The 21,957-nt window shown below is 52.0% G+C and overlaps 1 protein-coding gene across 2 annotated transcripts in view; it reads right to left on the minus strand.

The window, feature by feature from the left end:
- Positions 1 to 479: 479 nt before the first annotated feature.
- Positions 480 to 21,957, minus strand: part of MN1 (MN1 proto-oncogene, transcriptional regulator) — a 112,368-nt gene continuing 90,890 nt past the window's right edge. The window contains exons 2-3 of one of the 2 annotated variants that reach the window (XM_056350451.1): positions 3,686 to 3,873; positions 480 to 673 (exon numbers count right to left, since the gene is read on the minus strand). In XM_056350451.1, the coding sequence (XP_056206426.1) occupies positions 3,686 to 3,873 (188 nt within the window). In that variant the 3' untranslated portion in view covers positions 480 to 673. Of the gene's footprint in view, positions 674 to 3,653; positions 3,874 to 21,957 lie in introns of both variants that reach the window. The other variant, XM_056350448.1, reaches the window with a different exon arrangement.

Genomic DNA, 21,957 nt, shown 5'->3' on the forward strand with positions numbered 1-21,957 from the left:
GGCCGGTGGCAGGGCAGCACGCAGAGCACAGCCCTGAGGCTGAACTAGTGTGCGATGTGCAGGGTCCCCCAGCCAGCGCGGGGTCCCCTGGGTGCCACGGGGCAGCAAGGTTGCCAGCCTGGCAGGGGACAACAGCTGATGGCAGAGCCGGAGGGGCCGGGGGCTGCACAGCCAGGGAAAAGCACGACCTTGCAGTGACACAGGGAGCACCATGCCGAGCCGGGCCAGGCCGTGGCAGGGGAACATGAGCGGAGCAGCTGCACAGCACTTGGCGGGGGGCCGAGGGGCATGGGCTGCTGGCTGCCAGCATGCAGGGCTGCTCTGCACCACCCCGCGAAGACCCTCCCCAGCAAGCATGGCCGGTTCGCTCCAAAACCAAAATACCTTCCTAGGGGGTGGTAAAAAAAAAAGAAGAAAAAAAACCCAGCACAGCTTCAACCAAGAAATAGCCACAGGCAGGTTTTGTTTTTAAAGCATTTTTATTTTATTCATTTTGAATTGAATTTTTATGTGATCTGTTTCACTGAAAATGGACACATTTTGAAATACCATGTGTTCCCTCCTGTCTGCCCAGAGGGAGGCTGGCTGCTGACCCAGAGCAGTGAGCTGGAGGGCTGTGCCTGCTGAGGAGGGACGTGCCACAAGATCTTCATTTTCCGTAGTAGCTTTGCACCTTTTCCAAAGTAAAGACAGTTGTCAGAAAGGGGGAAGCCTCAAGCGAAATACCCACCCCTCTCCTGCACCCAGTATTGATTTTATTGCACCTGGCAAAGGGGAGGGACAGTAGGTGGGTGAGGCAGAAGAAGAAAACCAAGATTTGTTCCCACCTTTTTTTTTTTTTTTTTAATAAAACTAAGTATAATGTCATGCCCACAAGGCAACCTAGCACCCTGCGAGGGTCTCAGGCCAGCACTCCCTGTGTCTTCCCAAGATTCTCCTGAACAACCAGCACCTGGGACCCCGCCAAGCCCCAGCTCCATCAGGGTGGCTCGGAGCAGGTCGCTATTCCTGCAGCATTCCCCAGCCACCTCCCTGAGTGGGCTGCAAAAATAAACACCCACCTGCTGGTGGTCAGCACTGTGTACCGGGTCTGCCCCACCATCCTGCAGCCGTGCAGCACCAAGGGGACTTTGTCCCTCGAGCATGAGCACATGATGCTCCACCATTTTGGTGGCCATCCTCTGCACGTGAAATGGTGGCAGGCACAGCTGCACCCATCAGTGGCTGCCATCCTGTGCAGATCTACTGATTACATCTCAGTTGTCATGCCACTCAGTGAGAAGCGAAGCTAAATTAGAGCAACTAATTGCACGTCTCTTTGAAACAATCAGGATGACAAATCAGTGGTAATCTCTTCAGTTCTAGAGGGAAGCTATTGCGGCTCGCTTACAAGGATTAATCAGCTTTTCATCAGTGTTATTATACCAGCGCTGCCTTAGGAGGAGCCCTGAGGCCATACTGGCTGGGCTCACACCATGGGGACACCAAGGCTTGCGGCCACTGGTGGAAAAGGCAAGCACCACCAGGTTGCTCACTCCCAGCCCTTGTCCGCATCAGCAAGGCTGCCAGCTTGCAGGCTGTTGCAAGTTTTGCTGAGCGAGGTGAAGGTTCTGCCTGGTGGGCTGCTCCACGGGCATCTGAACGCTGCACTGCGCCAGGCAGGAGGATCAGGATTGGGCTCTAGGAGCTAATGCAGCTCCATGCTCAGCACAGGAGGCCCAGGTGAGATGGCCAACCTGCAGGAGACACCAGGCCAAGGAACAGCAAGTGGGGTGTCACAAGAGGGGCACCAAGGCCACCCAGCTGCCACCAGACCCACACTGACTGACCCTGCCAGCTCGGCCAAGGGCCCCAAGGTCCTGCCAGGACCTGACCAGTGGAGGACTGGGAGCAAGGTGGCACCCTGGAGCCAGGGAGAGATGGGCACAGCAGAGGGACAATGGGACAGCCATGACAGGAAGGAAACCAGCACCGCCACAGGGTTTCTGTTACAGCAGGTGACCGCTTTGTTTCCCACAGTCATTTAAACTATTTGTTAGATTTATGTGACCTAAAGGGAAGCCTAGAGGCTCAAGTCTTGAATGCACCCCTATCAGAGTGACTCTCTGATACACCATCTTAATTACTACAGTGGCATGTTAGAGATCAAACAAGGAGAAATAACTGCACAGTATCTCTCTTCTATGTAATGAGTTGCAGGAGATACCCTGGTACACCCTGCCCAGAGCACAGTGAAGGTTTGCTCCATGTGTCCTGGGGTTTGCACTGCTCTGTGTCCATTGTTTGGGGCTGCTCCAGGGAAGTCCCACACACCCTGTTGAGCTGGAGCTGTCAGCAAGCAGTGCTGGTGCCTTTCAACTCCTCTTCACCACCTGCAGTCAGTGGAAAAGCACTCGGCAGCATCCCTCTTTGGCTGATGCGCAACATCCAGAGGACACAGGCTGCTACGGATGAAGGACCTAGGCTGGGTTCTCCCACCCTCACCACTGCTCCACAGCATGACTATGCCCAATCGAGCCACTTTCTGCTCAACAAAAGCTGAAAGAGTAGCTCTACAGTCTCTCATGGGAACAGATTCATCAGCTTCTGCACTTCCACTGCACTTTGTGGCAATCCCAGAGTGCTTTGCATGTTAAGACCAATGGTGGCAGAGAACTTTTACTGAAAATGCCTGAGACCTTGTGCTACACCAAGTGGTGGTGCCCCTTGGCCAAGGCCCAGGAGGGAAGGACCCCTGAGGGAATATAAGCAATTCATGATACAACTCTATGGACAAAACTAACCCGTTTGCTTTTTGTGGATTCATTTTTTGACTACCAGAGGCCCTCCCATGGTCCACAATGGTCCCTCTGCCTAGTCAAGCAGGATCTAAACACACAAGCATGAGTGTGGGGTACACGAGGAGGAGAGGGGAAGGCCACAGTGCAAAAGCCCCCGGAGACAAATTCTTGCTCTTCCAGGCACTCAGACCAAGAGCCCTCGGAGCCCCAGACAAGAGGGCTGAAGCCCTGCACGTGGCTCTGCTGTGTCCTGGAAAAACTCTGCAGAGGGCATGTGGCATTTCAGTCCCCTGTTTCAGTTTACACAAGTACAGATCACTCCATTCCCTTCCCAGCACAGCCCTGCTCTCTCCGGTGAAGGGCTTGATGCAGGGCTAGGCAGAAGCCCCTGTCTGGCCTTTCTCAGTGAGTTGCACAGGGATGGATTTGCAGCACCTGGACACTGGACCTTGCCTCAGCAAGTATCTGTCTTATAAACCCCAGCCCACTATTACCCTGGAAGCTGAGGAGGAGGGGAAGCAGAGCCCAGGGAGACCTTTCCTGCTGCTGCCCCAGCTGCATCCCCTCTGTGGCTGAGGAGAGGGTTCTTCCCGCAGGAAGGGCTGGTAAGCATCTCCAGCCAGAGCCGAGTCCTACATTTTGCACCCTCATTCCAGAAAACAAGTTTGGGAGGCAGTCTCTGTGAAAGCAACTGGCTGGTGGCATTCATGCAATTAGGTTAGCCCTCCCAAAGTGGTACCGGCCCCTAGCATACCCCCACAAACCTATGTACACCCCACCTCGCTCTCTCCACCAGTGTGACCCTGGTACACCTGCCTGTGGGCAAAGGCTGGCTGAAACTCCCGTCCGTCCTGCCTCCCGCTGGGAGCCTACCAGATCTACCAGGCACAGGGCACGGCGCTCACTTAGGTGCAGGTCAGTGCTGCTGCCAGGGACCCTGCCCAGTATGGCAGCTCCGAGTGGGAAGCTGCCCAGCCATGCAGTGGAAGATGGTCTTTGGAGTCCAGAAGATGGTTGGCAACAAGGCTGGCATGGTGCTGTGTCGGGGCACTGTCCAAGCGGGTGTCCGTGTGGCTCTGGGACAAATCACCACCTGCAAGGGATGGAGAGCAGACAGGATTAGCAAAACTCAGCCGTGGTTATGGAAGCTCATTTCCCAGCTGCTCCACTGGGCTTCAGACTAAGTCCCTGCTCAGTCAGGAGAGAGGCTGACATTAAGGGGTCCTGGATCGGGGCCTGTTGCAGCATCTTCCATGGGAAAAATATCAGACTGCAGCCCATTGCTAGAGGCCCGTGAAGGGCCTCCAGACCACGCTGGGATCCTAAGGCATGCACGCCAACACACCAGCACCCGGAGCAGTTTAGCACAGCTCTCCTGTCACAAACTTGTGCACAGCAGCTTTGTGCCAGCTCTGCTATGTTACAGCACTTGGATTGCACCATAAAAATGCAATGATGCACTTGAGTTACATAAAGATCCAACTCTTGGAGGAGAAAGGGCTCTTGATGTTTCCCCACGGCAAGCTTTGTAGGGTACGTTATGAATACTATAACCATGGATGGAAAGTGCACAGAAGGGTGAAGCCAGGCATCAGGGCCCTCCAAAATAAAGTAAAATTGCTGAAAAACATACAAGGTTACATGCCTGCAACTGAAAGAACTCTAGAACATGTTTATATATTGTAAATGTACACTATACAGCATACATAATTATAATTTCACTTTCCCACTAGCATGTGTGTGGGCACACACCAAGTATAACATGCACATAAAATACTACAGAGATATATTTAAGTCATCTTCATGTGAACGTAAAGAAAGCATCCAGGCAACAAATTTCTCCCAGTGAATTCAAAATGCTCAACCAGGAGCTGTCCTTAAAAACAGCAGAGCCCTCTTTAACTCATTGTCTCTCACACCATAACAAGTACATCTGAATCCTTACGTTTTCTTCCCTTCTCAATACCAAATTCTCTCCTGCCTGAGTTATTAGAATTTGCCTTTCTGCTGCCAGGGCTTTGATGCACACAGTTTACCCTGTGGCACATTAAACTGCCCACAAAAGACAGTCCAATAAAGAAGCTGCGTTACAAAGCTGTATCTGCTCTTCTCCAGATGGATTCTCTGCAGATCCCCGCTCTCAGCTTTACTAGGGCCAAGTCAATTAGAAACGTCTGAAAGTCAAAGCATCATTTTTGCTTGTGTCTCAGGGATTTTCCCAGTGTCTTCCATGATTGGGGCTCACAAACACAACTCTTCCCTCGTGCATTGCTGTTGTTGTCCATAACAAAGACATTTCGAATCAAAGGAAAGGGTTAACCCCCATGCAGTCATCGCATTGAGTCTTGGAGGTCTGAGTGCTGCCAACTCCTGAAAAATGGCCACCAGGCAAGCTGCTGAGAATAATCAGAATAAGATTGGAAGGTGTCCACATCAATCAATCACTTGTTGACAGATGACTGGAAACCCCCACTGTGACCGTGGACAGCTGACCAACTCTCGGCTTAACCTGAAGTCTAACATTAGCCTGTTTGTTTCGTGTGGGTGGCTTCTGCGTTATGACCTTAATAGTCAATCAATCTTGCAATGAGTAGTCTGTCTGGCAGAAACATTAATTATCCATACTATTCACGCATTGAAAAGCTTTATCTTCAAAAACTCAGCATCACTTATGGAGGAATAACAGAACCCAGAGCAAGAAAATAAGCCTAGCCTCAGTTCCAATGGAGAGAACCGGACAGCAGGGGTGAGCTCCTGGGGCTGCTGCAGCCCCGACCACAGCCCAGGATCAGGGGATCAGGGGCACTCGGGGAAGGGCTTGGCCTTGCCTTTATTCCTGGTACCTATTCAGGCAACTTAGAGGCTGCTGCTCTTGCACCAGCAACTGCTAGAATCAGTGCCAAGAGGAAGACGAGGGGGAGAGATATAAAAGGACAACAAACACACATCAATTAAACCTTGCAAGCTGTTAGTCACACTAGTTAATAAGTTCTTTCTATCTGTAAAGTGCTTTTAGTGACAAATCCTTTAACTGGCACTCAGAGCATTATTATGGCTTTCAAGATGCCTCTGTCTTTCATGTGCAGCTTCTTGTACACATGTGAGTGCTCCCCGTTGCGCAGTCTGTTTACACTGGTTGTGAGAAGACATCATCAAAGCAAACTGAAAGCAACACTAAATGCTTGAGAAAAACAGAATTCATTCACTGCCGCCTGCTCTGAAATCGCCTTTCAGTTTGTTTAGAGGCAGCGGTCGCTGTGAACCACAGCAGCAGTGGGGAGGAGATGCAGAGCCAGGCTGGCACAGCCAGTGATTGGCCTCTCCAGGGCATTGTCACTAAAAGCACCCAGTTCTGGGGGCACCAGGCAGAGACCAGAGCCTCTTCCCACCAGCTATGACACAGCGGTCACATCTCCAGCAATGAGGAGTGCAGAGCTGCCCACCCCCTTCTGTGGTCAGGGCTCCAGAGCATGGTGGTCTGCTCACCAGAGCTGTGCTCAGCATGGCCAAGGGCAGCCCCTGCACCTGGGTGGTGGGAGCAGGAGCGATGCCCTGGGGCCATCTCCCCAGGGAGTCCTCTGGGGGTGCTGGGCAGGACAGATGCCCACTTTCCTGCTGCCATCCCGTTCCACAGCCTCTTCTACTCCTGATCATCGTCCTCCTGTCCTTCCCCACCATCACACCTGGGCACATTCATCCTGGCTGTCCCTGTGCCATGGGGGACCCAGAGGATGGTACAGGCTTTCTTTCAAAGAGCTAAACCCAGACAGAGCAAGCAAGGTGAAGGATGGAGAAGAGGCACCATGCTCAGGAGGGGTGCTCCCACCTTGCTCACCACCCCCAATGGCTGGAGCAGCCAGCCTGCCCAGTGCTCCGGCATGACTTCAGGGGAGAGGTCTGTGGGAGCAGCACAGGGTAGACTCGCTGAACCGTCAGAGGACATCATGCCTGTGCAAGGCCACTGTCAAGGCTCTGCAAGGATGCCCCTTTTCCAAACTTTCAAATTCCTCCCACATCAGAGGGCACTTGTCTCTGCTGCCCTGGGCACAGAGGTGGCTGGGGCAGAGTCCCCAAGACCAGCAAGTGCTCAGCAGGGCAAGGCCACAGGAACTCTCCAAGGACCAGTAAATTCAGTGCCAGCCCCGGAGGTCCTGTATTGTGGAGATCTGGCACAGCAGGAAGGGAGCCAGGCTGTGGTGCAACCCCACTGGTGCAGGCAGATAGCCGGTCCTGCCCAGTGTTCTCCCCTCTCCTAATGCTGCAAATGAATTACACTTTTCACCCAGCACTGACGGGTGTGGGCCAGGTTCTCACTCCAGAGGCTGTGGCATTGGCATGGCCATTTCAGAGCAAAATGTTCCTACAGACCTGTCAGGAGCCAGCTGGGCACCAGGAGACATCACATCCAGTGTCCCTCACAGCAGAGTCACACTGCCCTTCTCCTTCTCCCCAGGAAAACGCCCTCCAGCACTGGGCTGGTCTATCACAGGCCCATGTGAATGCCATGCCGTGTGTGCAGGCAGGGGGATTCCTCATCAGCCCCTTGTAATCAAGGAGGGGTCCAAGCACTACAAAAACACCACCATAGGCTAAAGATCTGCCTATTCTGTCCAGATATAGGAATGTGGAGACACTACTGCGTGCATGTTCTGCATCTTATCCTGCTGCCAAATGCTCTTGCAAAGGTGGCCCAGTCTCCATGACTTGCACTGGGTGGACAGTACATGGTGAACACCAGTGAGATCCCCACAGGGCAGGATGCAGACACCCTTTCAATACCAGCTGGTCCCTGTTCAGATGAGGAGCAACAAGAAGTTGGGTCCACCAGCAGGCTATGTAGCACAAAAGCCAACCAGCATCCCAACAGAGCAATATGGAATGTGCAACAGCAGGTAAATGCACTGGCACAGGGGAGGCTGGGGACCCAAGCCCGACCGCTGTGCCCAAGGCCAGCAGCTGCACAGACAGAGCACAGCTCCGTGGGACACACTTACAGAAACCATCTTCTCTTTAGTCAAAGTCAAAGCAATTAGGCCCCTGCAATGTTAGATTAAAAAAAGAGACAGCTAATCGGAGACCGCCCATAATCTTTCACACTTGGGCTGCCAAAGCAGGGCACAATTCAGCAGCCCTTGTCTAGACTGATTATATTTCCTGAAAAATGAACAGTAACTCTTGTGTAGAAGCAAGTTATGTTTCTGCAAACTCTCTTCCACACAAATTAAAGTATTAATCACCTTAATAAACATTAATGTGGAATGGTCATTCATTAAATTCAGGAAAACACACGGCCTCAAAGCAATCGTTTCATGATTTCAGTACCTTGTACACTCACAACACAGCTCTTGTGCTCCTCTGTGCACAGCATGCCCTGAGCCAGCAGGCACCCAACGCCCACCCAGCTCCACCCTGCACCCACTCGCCAGCAGGCAGCGCAGCCATGCACCAAGAGCTGCATGGCCAAGCCCAAGCACAGCCTTCGCCATCACCACTTCAGCGCCGTACCATAACCTAACCGTGCAAAGAGAACAGCACAACACACCAGCACAGCCAAGGAAGTGGAAAAAAAGGGGTACAAAAGTAACAGCAGAAGTTCCATTAAGCTTCTCGTTTAAGCCCAAGCCCAACGATTTCCAGCTCTGCTGGTAACCGCGACTAGCGCAGCCTGAGAGCATGAAGCAGGCCTGCCAGGAGACCAGCCAGCCCCGTCTGCACAGCACAAGTGCTGTCCCCAGCAGCCTCCCAGGAAGCCCTGCCTGTGTGTGGCAGAGGGGCTGACCTGGCTCTGGCTCTGCTCTGCCCCTGCTGCAGCCAGGGCTTGCTCCCAGGCACCCTGCAAAGGGGGTCTAGAAAGTGGTGTCCACACTCGCCTTCAGATCGCACAGCTTGTGACGTACAGCAAGGAGGCAAGAGAAAGGGAGATCTCTAATGCCCAAAGGCCCCCACACCTCCAAAAGCCAGGGCTGCGAACAGCTCTCCACCAAATGTCTTCCACGGCTGCGTTGCTGCCTTCCTGTGTCACCAATTACCCATTGCAGCTGGGGCAACCCCCCCCGCACACTGTGTTGCAAGGCACACTCATGGCCCCCATCTCTGCTCCATCCTGAGCAGCTGCTCCTGGAACCGAGGCCCCACCAACCTGAATGTGCAGCGTGAGCGAGGAGTGGTCCAGAGAGCTCTGCCCAGGGATGTGACCAGCACAAACCTGGAGCAGGACTGCTGTGGCAGCCAACAGCTCGTGAGTCAGGCTGCGACCCCAGCTCAGCTGTGCCATGCCCTGTTTCTGGCCAGCTCTGCTCAGCCACAACACGCCGGCTTGGCAGCCCACGCTCACAGCTCCAAACCTATGTTTAAGCATCTGTACACAGCGCGCACGTCATGGCCACAGCACCGGGTACCACACATGCAAGTGGCACTAGTAAGGCCACATTAACGGTAGATGTGGCCTGGACTCTCCCAAAATGCGGAGCACTGCTGGAGGCCAGCCTCTCATCACATCTCTTTCATTGCTGAGTGGCATGACTCAGTGCCTTGCTCCACACGGCATCTATCTCTGTGGCTCCTCCAGCAGCATGCCCTCTCCAGCAGTGTGCCCCAGGGACAGAGGGGGGCCGTGCAGTGGAGGAGCGGGGCGGCAGCATTTGGGAGGCCTCCAGGCTATCAGTTGCACACGATAGTGTTAGATCTCCTGCCCCAGAAGGTCCTCAGTGCAACCTGGCCTCCTCCGGCTGGCTCAGGGCTTCACGGCTGGTGTCAAGTGGCAACTTTCTGGATTCTGACCTTGTTGGAATTTGCTCCTGGGGGGTATACACCAGTCCATAAAGTTCCCATTAGCGTAAAAGCAGATGTAAGCACTTTGTTGGCAGAGTTCAGCAGCAGGGAAGCCTGCAGTTGATCAGTTCTGCCTCGCTGGTCACTGCAGTCAACAGGAATTACTACAGAGGATTTCTGTGCCCCCTCTCTAAAAGCCCACCCCTCTCCAAAAAAGATTTAAAGAAACCAGCCAAGCCCAGGCACCACTCCAATATAACGCAATAAATCTGTATGATGCATGCCGAGGGGAGTTGGCCCCATCCAGGAACAGCCAGCAGGAGAGCAGCATGAATTTGTTTATTGTATGAAACAAATCTGAGCGTGGGGGCTGGATGCCGCTCAACACAAGGAGCGAGTGGCTCTGGGGCATTTGTGCCAAGCAACTTGATGCAGGACCAAGGCGCAGGTGGGTGGCAGCTGGGACTGGCCTTTGCCGCTGGCTCCCCACGAGGACAGCAGACGCCTGGCACCCCCGGATCTTCCATAGCCAGGGAGCGTCACCTTCCCCTTCCCACAGGCACCGAGGACACGAGGGGATGGCCAGGCCCTGTGACGCTGCCGCAGGCTGGGGACCTGAGCACAGCCCTGTCCAGGACCCCGGCCCACCCTGCGGGGTCTGTGGGCCACAGGGCTCAGCTGGAGGGAGAAGAAAAGGCAGCAGTTAAGATGCTGCGCTGCTGCTGCCAGCTGTTTGGGGCCATGGCGCTTCCCATTGCAGGCATTACCAGTACCGCAGGGTGCTGGGGTTCACAGCACTCCCTCCTCAGCCCCCCACACTCCCTCTCCATTGCGTCGCACTGAGAACCAGCACCAGCTGACCTGGTTTCAGCCAGTTTTCCTTCATGATTAACACTCTCTGGGCCCCTGCTCACTCTGTTATTCTCACCAAATTAAAGAGCAGTCCTGGATCCTCGTTAGATTTGCTCACATTTGAGCAGTGTCATGTGGTCAGTAGCCCATGGCAATACACTAAATTAAAGGCCTAATGCAGAATCCACCTACGAGCCTGACAACTAATGAATCGAGGGCTTCAGGCCCCAGAGGACCTGCGCTGGGATGAAGCCACTTCACACCGAGCCAGAGCAGAAGTGCAGTCCCTGGGCTGTCATTCAGAAATAAAGAGTTGTTTAATTTTATTCACCGCAGGACACAGAAACAACAGCATCTCTGTAACTAACAGCTGGTTTGCTGGAGAACCAGGCAGCGACGACCCCTCTCGGTGCCGATCCCTGGAGCACGGCAGCTGCAGCCTGCACACCATAGGTGTGGACAAATAGACTCCGACTTCGTTTCAATGAACTGGGTTTGAGTCCCAGATACAGAAAAGCTGACTCTCTTGCCTATGGTCAAATACCTCTGCCCATACCTCCAAACCAACACTGGCTGCTCCAGAGCACGCAACACAGCACCTCGCCATGTCCATGGCCCTGCACAGCTCTTCCTTCACACTGGCACCCTCTGCTCCCCAAAAAAAGGGCCCAAGAGAGCACAGCTACCCACGGTGCAGCACCCAGCCCTCACGAGTAAGCATTGCTGCCCACAGGCATCAGTCAACACCGATTGAGCTATGCATGAGAAAAACAGAGGCTATGGCTCCCATTTTGGGCTTTTAGACCCCTCTCTCCATGCTCTGACAGTGGCTGGGTGAGGAGTGGATGTAAACACCGGGTCCAGTGTAGCAGCCATCAATTTTGCTCTGAAGCATTTCAAGTTGGAGCTGGAGTCTGGAAAGGTTCAGCCTGTTGCATCAGACAGCTCCAGCCCTGCAAAGGTCAGGGCTGTTTTGGTAAGGAAATGTTTGCTGAATCCTTCCCCTCCCCCAGATCCCTGCTCTCGGCTTCACGCTCACACACTCATGCACACACACTCACGCTCTGCTCCAGCCTACAGAAACGAAGAAACTACACGAAGTGACGCTACTCTCCACAGAAAACACATGCATGCCCTAAAGCTGTAAATGCCGCAGCAGCTGTGCAGCATTCCCAAAGCACAGTGCATGGAATGGATTATCATGTTAGGGTTAGTGGTATTTTTTCAATCTCCCTCATACCAAAGAGACCCTGTCCCTCTTTCAGTGAACAGCCAAGTTAGCCCAGGGCAAAACTGGTGGTGAAGGACAATTCATGTTCCTAGCTGGCCCTCTGGTCCCCCTCTGCATGCCAGCAGCACTGGGAATCACTGCTCCCCCAGCAGCATGCCAAAGGGCTGCATGCATCGGGGGCAAATTCAAACCCCAGCAGACTAGGCCCATCAGAGGCCATGTAAGAGGATGGTTAGAAATACCTGTCCAGAGGAGACCTCTCTCCCATGATGAAGCCACCTCCTTATGGGTAATCCATGATCTCTTCTACTTTTGTGCATGTCATCCCAAAGCCAGGAGGCTTCACGGCAAAAGGCACTCTGACTCCTAGCAGAAGGGTGACCCTGGCAGGCTTCACCTGCAGCTCACCTATCGCAGTGCTGCGCAGGGATGCTCTCCTCCTGTATCGGGAAACAGCCGGCCATGGACTACCTTGGCACAGCCACCAAAAGGCAGAAAAGCTGAGAGCAGCAGAGCCACCAGTGGTGGGTCAGACTGAGGGGGCAACCTCACACCAGTGGCTCTCAAGGTAGGCATAGTGGTGCCTAGTCAGGGCAGGGGAGGCAGAGAGGCAGCAATCCAGTGGTAGGCAGCGGTAAGCAGCCTGACCAGGCGCTGCTCCACCCTAGCACAGCCAGGCGCACAGGCACAGGATCTGTAAAGTTGGCTATTCAAGTTCAGCCTGGTTTAAAATACTGAAATAGTTTTAAATGCTGACACTGTACATAAAACACCTCAGAGGATCCCTTTCCCACCCCTGGAGCTCACCCAAGCCTGGGCCTCTGTCATGCCCCTAGCACCAGACACGCCAGCTTCCCTGGAGCCCCGCTCAGCCACAGCTCCCGTGCTGGACCTGGTCCTCTGAAAGGGGGACGCCAGTGAGCAGTCACTGCTGGAAGTGACTGTTTCCTAATTGCTGAGAAGTCTCTGATGTCCAAAGATCCAAACGCAATTTTACAACAGGCGGCTCTACTTAAGGTTCCTCATTGACAAATGCAGCTATTTATATGACACTTATAAATGTGCACACACAATGGACTCAGGAAAGCCTTGTGCCTAAATACTGTCAACACTCCGACAACATTTTTATTATACTAGTAAATAATTTGTTTTGTTGCTGCTTAATTGGGAATCAATACAGGGCCTATGTTTAATTACATTCCCTATTTCAGAATGGTTGGGATCAGTTGGTCTTTTTTTCTCCCTACAGAGATTAGGGACTTTGTATTTAGGATGCAGAGAGCACAGAGACTGTCTACAGGAGAGTACAGCCCCCGTAAAGAATTAGCAGGATCATTATTAACTATAAACAACCCACAGGAAGAAAGGTCAAAAGCACACTTACCCTTTCCCATCTGTAAACAACCAATTATTCATCTCATCAAACAAAATAATGCACAAGTATTTACATATGTGTGGTGGTCGTGCATGTGCGCATGTCTGATCAGGTGCATCTGGCGTAGCTATAGGAAGCCCACGACATGAGTGTGTGCAAAATCCGGACAGGGTAACTCAGCACAGGAGTGACGGATGAACCCCCTTCCTCCGGAGGCAGACCCCCTCCCACCCAGGGAAGAGGGCCGCTGCCCTGCTCTGCGGCTCGGCCAGGTACCATGAGAACGTGGTGCTCACCGGCAGGCACAGCACTGCTGCTCTGCCTGGGGGCAGGGACGCGTGTTTGAGCAGCATGAGAACGGTGGGGATATAAATAACAATATCCTGTGCTGTCTCAGAGACAGCTGTGTGGTAACTCTTGCAATTACTTGCTTGTAAATGGCAACCTTTACATGTGCTTGACTCCTGACATCTTTACGCGCTCCATCTCCAGAGAGCTCCCTGCACGGCTTTGCGGAGCTGCCTCCCACCGCAGTGCTGCTGCTCCTGCTGCCCACCCCACCAACACTCCAGCCAGGACGTGTGGCACTGAGGGACCCCACGTCCCTGCTCCACCCTGGGGCTGGCAGCTCTGTGCCCACCCCTCATGCCCCTGCTCCAGTTGGGAGCCCAGACAAGTCCCTGCCCAGGGAGTGGTGATCTCCAGCCAGGTGTGTGCTGCCACCACCACCATGCCTGTTTCAGATAGGCATGCTCATGGACCTAAAGCTCCCACCTCATCTCCGGAGTGCTGGCAGAACTGTGGCACAAGGAGAAAGCAACATACTATGTGTCTGTGGATGGTGCGAAACGGCTCAGTGCATCCCTACAAAGAAGTGGCCTTCCGAGAACCCCCTCCCCAGAAAGCACCACGCTGTGGACACAGGATACAAAAAGTATGGCCTTTGAGGGACAGGAGAATGCTCCCCAGTGACCCTCCAAAATACCGTAATGGGGGTGGGGTGGGGGGTGGGGGGACTTGGTCACTCAGAGAGGGTGTGCAGTGCTGGGAACAGCCAGCAGGAACTGGGGAGGAAGAAGGCTGGCAAAACCAGCATTGGGCTCTATCATGGCCACCCCTCCCAGCCAGGCACGGGTGAAATCTTCCCTCTGCTCTGCTGCTGGCAATCGATTCATCCCCCACACATGAGGACGGCAGGGCAGAGGAGCACTTAAGGCTGAGACGTGTTTATTTGATGCTGTACACAGCCTACCCGCCCCACGTTTCTCCATCTGGACAAAGCATGACCACTTCTCTAGAGCAATTTTTTCATCCCTAATGCAAGAACTGCATTATAGCATTAATTTTTTTTCCTAGACAGACTTCAATCTCATTAATTTTAAGACACTCTAAGCTCTCTTTAGCGGTCTCTAACATAATTCTCCTAACTTAAGATACACTAGATAGAAGTAGCCAATCCCGTTCATAATTGTATATATGACCAGCAATTCAAATTCACTTCCCCTGATTTAATGTCCTATTTGTATTCTATCAATAAATGAAGTTCTCAGGACCGTACTTAAATGGAAACAGCACTATGCTCTGATAGCTGAAGCCAGTAAAAAAAAAATTTCATCACTAAACCAAAATGTCTTGTAGTATATGATTCCTTGACTTATTGTTCTCTCCTCTTCACTGCACTTGAATATTAAATGTTGTATTAATAGCTCACTCTTAATTATCCATGAGTAATGTACTACAACCAGAAAATTAATGGAGGGAAGCACCACAAAAATGGAAAAAAATTCTCACTATCCCTGATACATTTTCAAACAGCCTGTGAGAGGAAGGGAGCCACACACACTGCCTCGAACACAGCCAGACAAAAGACCAGCACTGGAGAGGGGTCCACCGCTGAACCCTTGTGAACACAGCTCCTCATCCCTCTGGACATTGCACACTGTGGGAAGGAGATCATGAGCAGTGGTACAATAATCATCATATAAATCCGGGGGTGGCCTAGAGAGGGGAGGGCAGGGGCAACCGCTGCCTCTGTTCTGAAGCCCAAGATGGAGGAGATGATGAGTGAGACTGGAGTGAGAAATTCAAGATTGTTAAGGAAGACTTTTCCATAAACACATAATTCAGCTCTGGAGTTCACTGCTGCAGGAAGGTGTTGAGATCTGAACTTGAAAAGGCTGACAAAGGATTGGGTGTTTTTATGGATAATGTAGATTCTCAGAGGACAGGTGTGGGAGGAGATGCTACACCCCTCATCTCATCACCATGGTTTAAAGTGCTCTCTGAAGGGCACTGAGAGGGGGGACCCCTTGTCTCTGCCAGGACATCTTCCCCTCCCCAGCACCAAAGGTTCAGCTCAGACCCTGAGCTCAGTGGGTGGCAGAACAGACCCATGGCACTCATCAATTCCCAGGTTTCACGAGGGTTTGCATCCTGTGGACATAGGCCCATGGGCTGGATCAGCCAGGCATGTTTTGACCTGGTGATGCAGCTTGCCACTCACCCACCTAAATCCTACCCTGGGTGCCTGGCTGCTATCAGCCTCCTGTCAGCTCACCCATGCTGGGAAACTGAGCCCTGTGAGATGTCACAACTGACCTGCTTATATGGTGTGACTGTATATATCACCACTCTCAACGTACTGCCCTACTTCGAGTGCCTTTGTCTCCGTAGGTCCAAACACATCTGTCACACCAGCTGAATGCCATGCAGAAGGCAACACACCTATTCCTCTCCCACCACCAGCATGACCTCCGTTCACTGGAGCATCTCAGGTCTGTGGAAGCACAACCAAGGTTCCTAAATCACAGTCCTGGCAATACCACTGCCAGTGGCAGACACCGTGAGGACAGACAGAGCCAGCAGACAGACAGACTGACCCACAAGCAGAAAGCCCGCTTTATAAGTAAAACCAACAGCCTGCTTTCTGGAGCAGCACTCTCTAGGTGGGCTGTGATGCAGCCCCATGACAGCAGATGACAATTGGCACTGAAGAGGAAACAGGCAATAATATTCCTTTAACTCCACCACTAGAAATACTGCCTGAGGGAGGGAAACGCTGCAGAAGTAGTCTATATCTTAAATGCAAAGCACAGGAATCTTTGTGCTTTGGTACCCTGATCAGCTCTGAACTTTGTAAAGCTAGTTTATTGAACAGTTCAGCACAGGGAAGGGAATTAGTTACTTTGTCTCTTACTCAATACAGGCATTAAAAAATTAACAGGCCATTACTAAGTTTTCTTTGCATTTCTGCCTATTACAGTGTTATTTAACAACTTGGGGCTCTGCTCTGAGCTCATTCAGTACCATTGGTGTGAGAAACCTGCTGCCCTGGAGAGAGGAGGCAGAGAGGCAGCCCTGGGGAAACCCCCATCTCCCGCAGATCTTTTTGCTCTGAAACTGTGCCACGCTTTGGAGCCCTGCGCAGCACAAGGCTCCCAGGGTCCCCCCCCGCGAGCTGTGTGGTGGGCACCCCAGCACAAGCACCCTGGGACATGCCACCTTGCATCCTGGCAGAGAGTCTGTGGCACACCAGCCAGCCACAGCAGCACACTTCACTTTAGCTGATGGGCATGTAAAGTTTTCTTCTGCATAGAGAGCTGGCACAGTTGGTCATGCAACAGGGCCAGGCATCAATCCCTGCTGCAATTTGCAGGCAGGGCACAGTGGCACAGAGGTGAAGTGCAACAGGCCCCTAACAAGGTCACCCCAAGGACAGCATGGACTGAGGAGACTTGCTCCCCCACAGCAGCCCGCACAGAGTATTCCTGAATCCGGCACTCCTCCAAGGACAGCACAGGCTGAACTGCTCTGCAGCAGGCTATGCCATCCTGCACTCTGACGTGGACCGTGTCACCCAGAGGGCTATGCTGTCAGACGTCCCTGAATTGCACTGCACCATGAAGCCACAACACACTGCCTCTGCCCCCGAGCCAAGATGCTGGGGGCTGCAGCAGGCAGGCCCACCGCAGCATCCACCTCCGTGGGTGCGATCCCGGGGCTGTTCCAGAAGAGTGAAACTGCGAGGTGTCTAATTAAATATGTGCCTCCCATTGCCAGAGCCCTGCAGCAGCCATGAATTATGCAGCGGCTCACTTACATGTCAGCAGGATCACAATATTGATGAGTTATCCCGTGTGTAATCTGATAAAAACCAAGATAAACTCAGCAAAAATTGAGTGTAATATGATCCTTTCCTTTCAATAAACAATTTCCAGCCCAGTGTTGGGAGCATCTCCATGCTCCCCTCTCTCCCTGGGCTCTCTCCTCACCTCAGGCAGCTCAACCCAGCAGCTCCTCAATATGGCCTAACACCGGCACAAATAAGCAGCCAAGCTGGCGGCATTAACCTACAAGCTGCGAGACAGCACTGGGTGTCTGTGAAGCGCTACCTGGGGGATATTTCCATGCCATATGGAATTAGAGGCTGGTGCTCTCCACAGCGCCGGCGCATTCCACAAGGTCTGTGTTTTGGCATTTAGATTAATGCTGGAGACAGGGAGGAAGAAGTTGCCATGTCTCACGCTGACTCCCTCCTCTCCGTCTGAGCAAATGACGGATGACAGAGTGCAACTCCCACTCAGAAATGCTTTCCAGTGCTCGCACAGACCCAGGTCCGACTCTGGCTCCCATGACAAGCTGACTGCTTTATAATCCTGGCCCAGATGCTTTTGGTACCCTGGGAACAGCCAGCGGCACAGGCTCCCACCCTCAGCCAAAATGCGTCCCACAAGAAACGCCATGAGGAGAGGGGAGATACTTGGTGCTTCTGGCCACGTCTGGTCACCAGGCCTGAACAGAAGGCTGAGGGCTGCGAGACAAGGATGGAGAACCCTTGGATGGAGAACACTCTTTGCCCTGGCAGTTCCCCAGTGCAGCAGGGACTGGTGCTGCTTGCCCCGAACTCAACTAGACCTTCAGAGAGACCCTGAGCCCCCAAGGGAAGGCAGTGCCCATCTGCACGGCTGCTCCTCAAGGCAGGGAGAGCCAAGTCCGCCCTTCTTCTGGACAGAGCCAGAGCCGATGAACAGCGAGCAAAGTGACTGTCCTCACCTTGGGGACAGGCACCTGTCTCTCCTCAGCACAGCCTCAGTCACAGTGGACTTGTACCATTGGCTGCAGGAACATAACAGAGCAATCACTTCATTGACAAGAAACAATAGGTGAAGTATGGACATGCAGGTTACACCAGCTGCCAGGTTTGCCACCCTCAGGAGGTGGCATGGGAATACCACATGGCAAAGCAGAAGCCAGCAGAAAAGGGGACCCCTGAGCCTGCCAGACACTGCTGGGAGCTGCGTCCACCCATAAACCCCACCACCAGCCCCAGTGTTGGCAGGTTCTTGCAGAAGAGGTGATCACAAGTAGGCTTGTTTGACCTTCTCCTGAGGGATGTTCACTACAGAGTACAAGAGCAAAGCTTCAAAAGCAGAGCAGTGCTATTTTTCTTTTAAAATAATATTTCAAATCAATAACGCTGTTAAATAAAGAGAGACATGAAAACAGAAAGACAGAGAAAGAATCAAACTGGTAAGACAAGTGAAAGGAGGAAGGGAATCTTCCCAAGAGAACCAAGAAACTGCAGAAGAAAACCCAGTAAACCTTAATAACTTTAATATATGCAAAGGCCCCAGTATCAGAGCAAGTGCCCAGCTTCCAGCCCTGCTGCTTTTCTCTCCAGACCTCTCTAGCATGCTGGAGGGCATTATCAGGGTGAACCCCCGGCTGGAATAGCTCCCAACAGCAGTGGGGTGACAGCACTGCACAGCCAGCACCACGTGCCCAGCCGAGCACAGGTAGCCCCCAAGCTCTCCACAGCCACAAGTTCCTCCGGTTTAGCCCCGGTCATTGCAGGAGGGGTCTGGACGTGGTCATGTCCTCCCTGCCCCGAAGGCTGCTCTCCCCTGTGCCCAGGGGCTCTCAGAGGAATCAGGCCCAGCGGGCGTGGAGAACTGTGGTGGGCCAGGGCGGCTCGGGGTGGCCCAGCGCTTTCACAGGGGTCTTCAGCCCTGCTGGTGAGCCTACAGGGAGAGACAGGAATGGTGCTGCCTGGAGACACTTCACTTCACAGATGTGTCTGTCTGTGCGCGAGAGGAACTTTCACAGTTTTACTGCTTTTCAAATATTTTAATGCAAGCCATTTGGTGTAATTTTGAAAAAATGGATACCAGCATGAGCTACACACGCATTAGCAAATGTCTCTATATTAGTATAAATACAAGAAGCAGAAAAGCACTGTCTGACTCCTAATCCATATGGTTATTCCAAATAGATTGCATGGTCTTAAACTTTGGCTTATTAGACTGGATCTTACATATGGAAAGAATTAAAATGCTGGATTTACAGTGCAGGCTAATCAGAACATGTTTAACTTATGATGCCCCAGAAGACCCAGAAGGTCACAGCAACCCAGACACCTGGTGCAGAATCTGATTCTGCTCACACTGGTGTAAACCTCACAAAACACAGTGTTACACAGGCTTTACCACAGTGTAAGGCAGGGCAGGATCTGGCCCCCAGCAGTCTAATACAAGCAAGCTGCAAAAAGGAAATACCTCATTTCCCACTGACTAGTCCATACAAGCGCAGAGACAATAGGGCCAAGTGTACGCTGCCGGCAGCAATCCCATATAGGAGTGTTGGCCAGCGTTTGGGCTGCTTTGCCATGACTCTTTGTATCTGAAAAAGCCATCAGCCTGCCTGTTCCTTCACTTAGAATAAAAGGTCACTTCAGGGCTTTTAGTTTTGGGGTGTTTTTTTTCCAAACAAAAGAATTATCCTGATTTTTTTTTTTAAATACTTTGCCCGGAGATCACAAAAGCTGTTAAAAGCAAGGCATGATATCACACCACTGTTAATGAAGCCAGAACTCATGGGACGGTGGATGTATGTTATTTACTTAAGCTAATTTATTTCTGGACAAGGCTAGACTCATCTCAGGTTCTTTAATACACGCATTTCCGCTACCACCGATGTAAGCGCATTGAACTCCCCCAACAAAAAGTCTCTCTTGCAGCAGTCTGAGCCTCACCCTCTTTGTTTTTGCATGTATTTATTCCACTGATGTTGTTCCCATGTGAGTCAGTTGCCTTTTTATTACTCCTCTAAATACAACTTTCTTCAGAGTTGTTGAATTTCTGGTCTTGGAGTGATGACAAAAGAATACACTGATTCACCCACTTTCACACTGCTCTGTCGGCTCTCGCTGTCTGACATCTCCCTACAGGGATCATTTCATATGTTGTCTCCAGTTTGCTTGTTTTTCCAGTGTTGTTTTTTCTATTACAAGCTAAATTGTTTGATTACAAGCACATTTTTAAGTAAAAGGCTTTAGGAGAAGCATTCTGCTTTAGCTTCAAATTGGCTCTCTTCCAAAAGCTACCTTTGCTTCATCTTTTACATGTAAGGAAATTGTTTATTACCAGCTTGAACAAACAGGCGCGCTGCTAAAATGCTTCAGCAAGGCTGTCCTAAAACCATGCAGCTTTCATGATGAGGTATTAACAACTGATGAAAAAAAAATATCCATTTTAACAACCTGTCTGCACACACACATCACATAGGGGCTAAAAAAACGCAGGGAAACTTTCAGTCCAATGGGTCACTGTTTTCAAAGTTGGTACAAAAGCATGAAGCAGTCAGGCTTTGGAAGAGCTGCTTCGTTCATATCGGCAGCATCTCTGCTGCAGCACTACAGAACTTGAGTTCTGAAGAGAGAAATTAGAAAAGAAAGCTTTCACTAAGCACCTCTTATCCTGGTGCTCTGGAATCTGCACAAAGCTGCAGAGTCTGGGAGCATTCAACCCTGCCACATGAGGTTATTTTCATCATCCTACTAAAAAAATAAGATGCGGTTGCTAGTCCCTGGCGGTGCTTTGCTAAAGGAAAAAATGCAGACTGTGTTCAGAAGTATCACTTAGAAAATCTTAAAACTGTGTGTTTCTTTTCCTTACTTTGACCAAATTGAGGCAAAACTGGCTTACCAGACCATCTCAAAAGAACAGAAGAATTTGTTGAGAAAAACACTTTCAGTGATGTCACCCAAGTTCACAGTTCACCTGCGTCCTGATGGCACAGCTCCAGTCTCAGTGCATTCCGTGTCTAGTTTTAATCACCACACCTGACAGTTACAGAAAACACTTGGTAACAGCACAGGGCAAAGGGAAGCTCTGAGGCAAAGCTGCAGCTGGCAGAGCCGGGTTGATGGTGCTGTGCTTATGTTGCAGCCAGAAAACCACACCAAAAACCACACCAGAGTGGCTCCCACCCAAACCGCAGCAGAAAACACACAGCTTCCCTCCACAGGTCCCCAGGCTCAGGTGCTCTCACCCCAGACAGCAGGAGCAGACTGTGCCTGAAGCTGCTGGAGATGCCTCACCTCAGGGAGGGTGGCGAGTATGAACTAGTATAAATCCAGCGAAGGACATGTGGACTGGGGAACTGGAACAGCCCTGTGTGCAGGCAGCCTCGAGTGTACTAATCCTCCTGCACCCAGCTGTGTCTCCAGCCCTCCTCCAATCCACCTCTCGGCTGACCCAGACAATAAACCCCAGCCCCACCACCAGGCCCAGCACTGGTCCCGCAGTGCCGCACCACCTGAACTCAGTTCCATGTGCCAGAGCCGATACCGTCCACATGAGTCCGGCTTCCTCAGCTCCATCCCGCACTTCACATTGTTAATCAGTGACGCTCTCTTTCCTGGAGGGTCACTGGAGGCTGTGCAGAGGCAGGAGGGGAGAGGGTTTTAAACAGCACAGCAGATCCCATAATGATTACATCAAGTGGCAAGTCATTTATTAGTCTCCTTAACTGCCAGAAAACACCAGCTCTGAGAGACCCGAGTGCAGCATTTAGCGTCTCCTCATCTCTCTCCGGTGCCAGGACACGCACAGCATGCTGAAGGACAGCCAATGGCCAGGGTAGCCGAGGAGCAGAAGCACACCCTCAGG

The sequence above is a fragment of the Falco biarmicus genome, chromosome 1 (assembly GCF_023638135.1).
Source record: "Falco biarmicus isolate bFalBia1 chromosome 1, bFalBia1.pri, whole genome shotgun sequence".
NCBI lineage: Eukaryota > Metazoa > Chordata > Aves > Falconiformes > Falconidae > Falco > Falco biarmicus.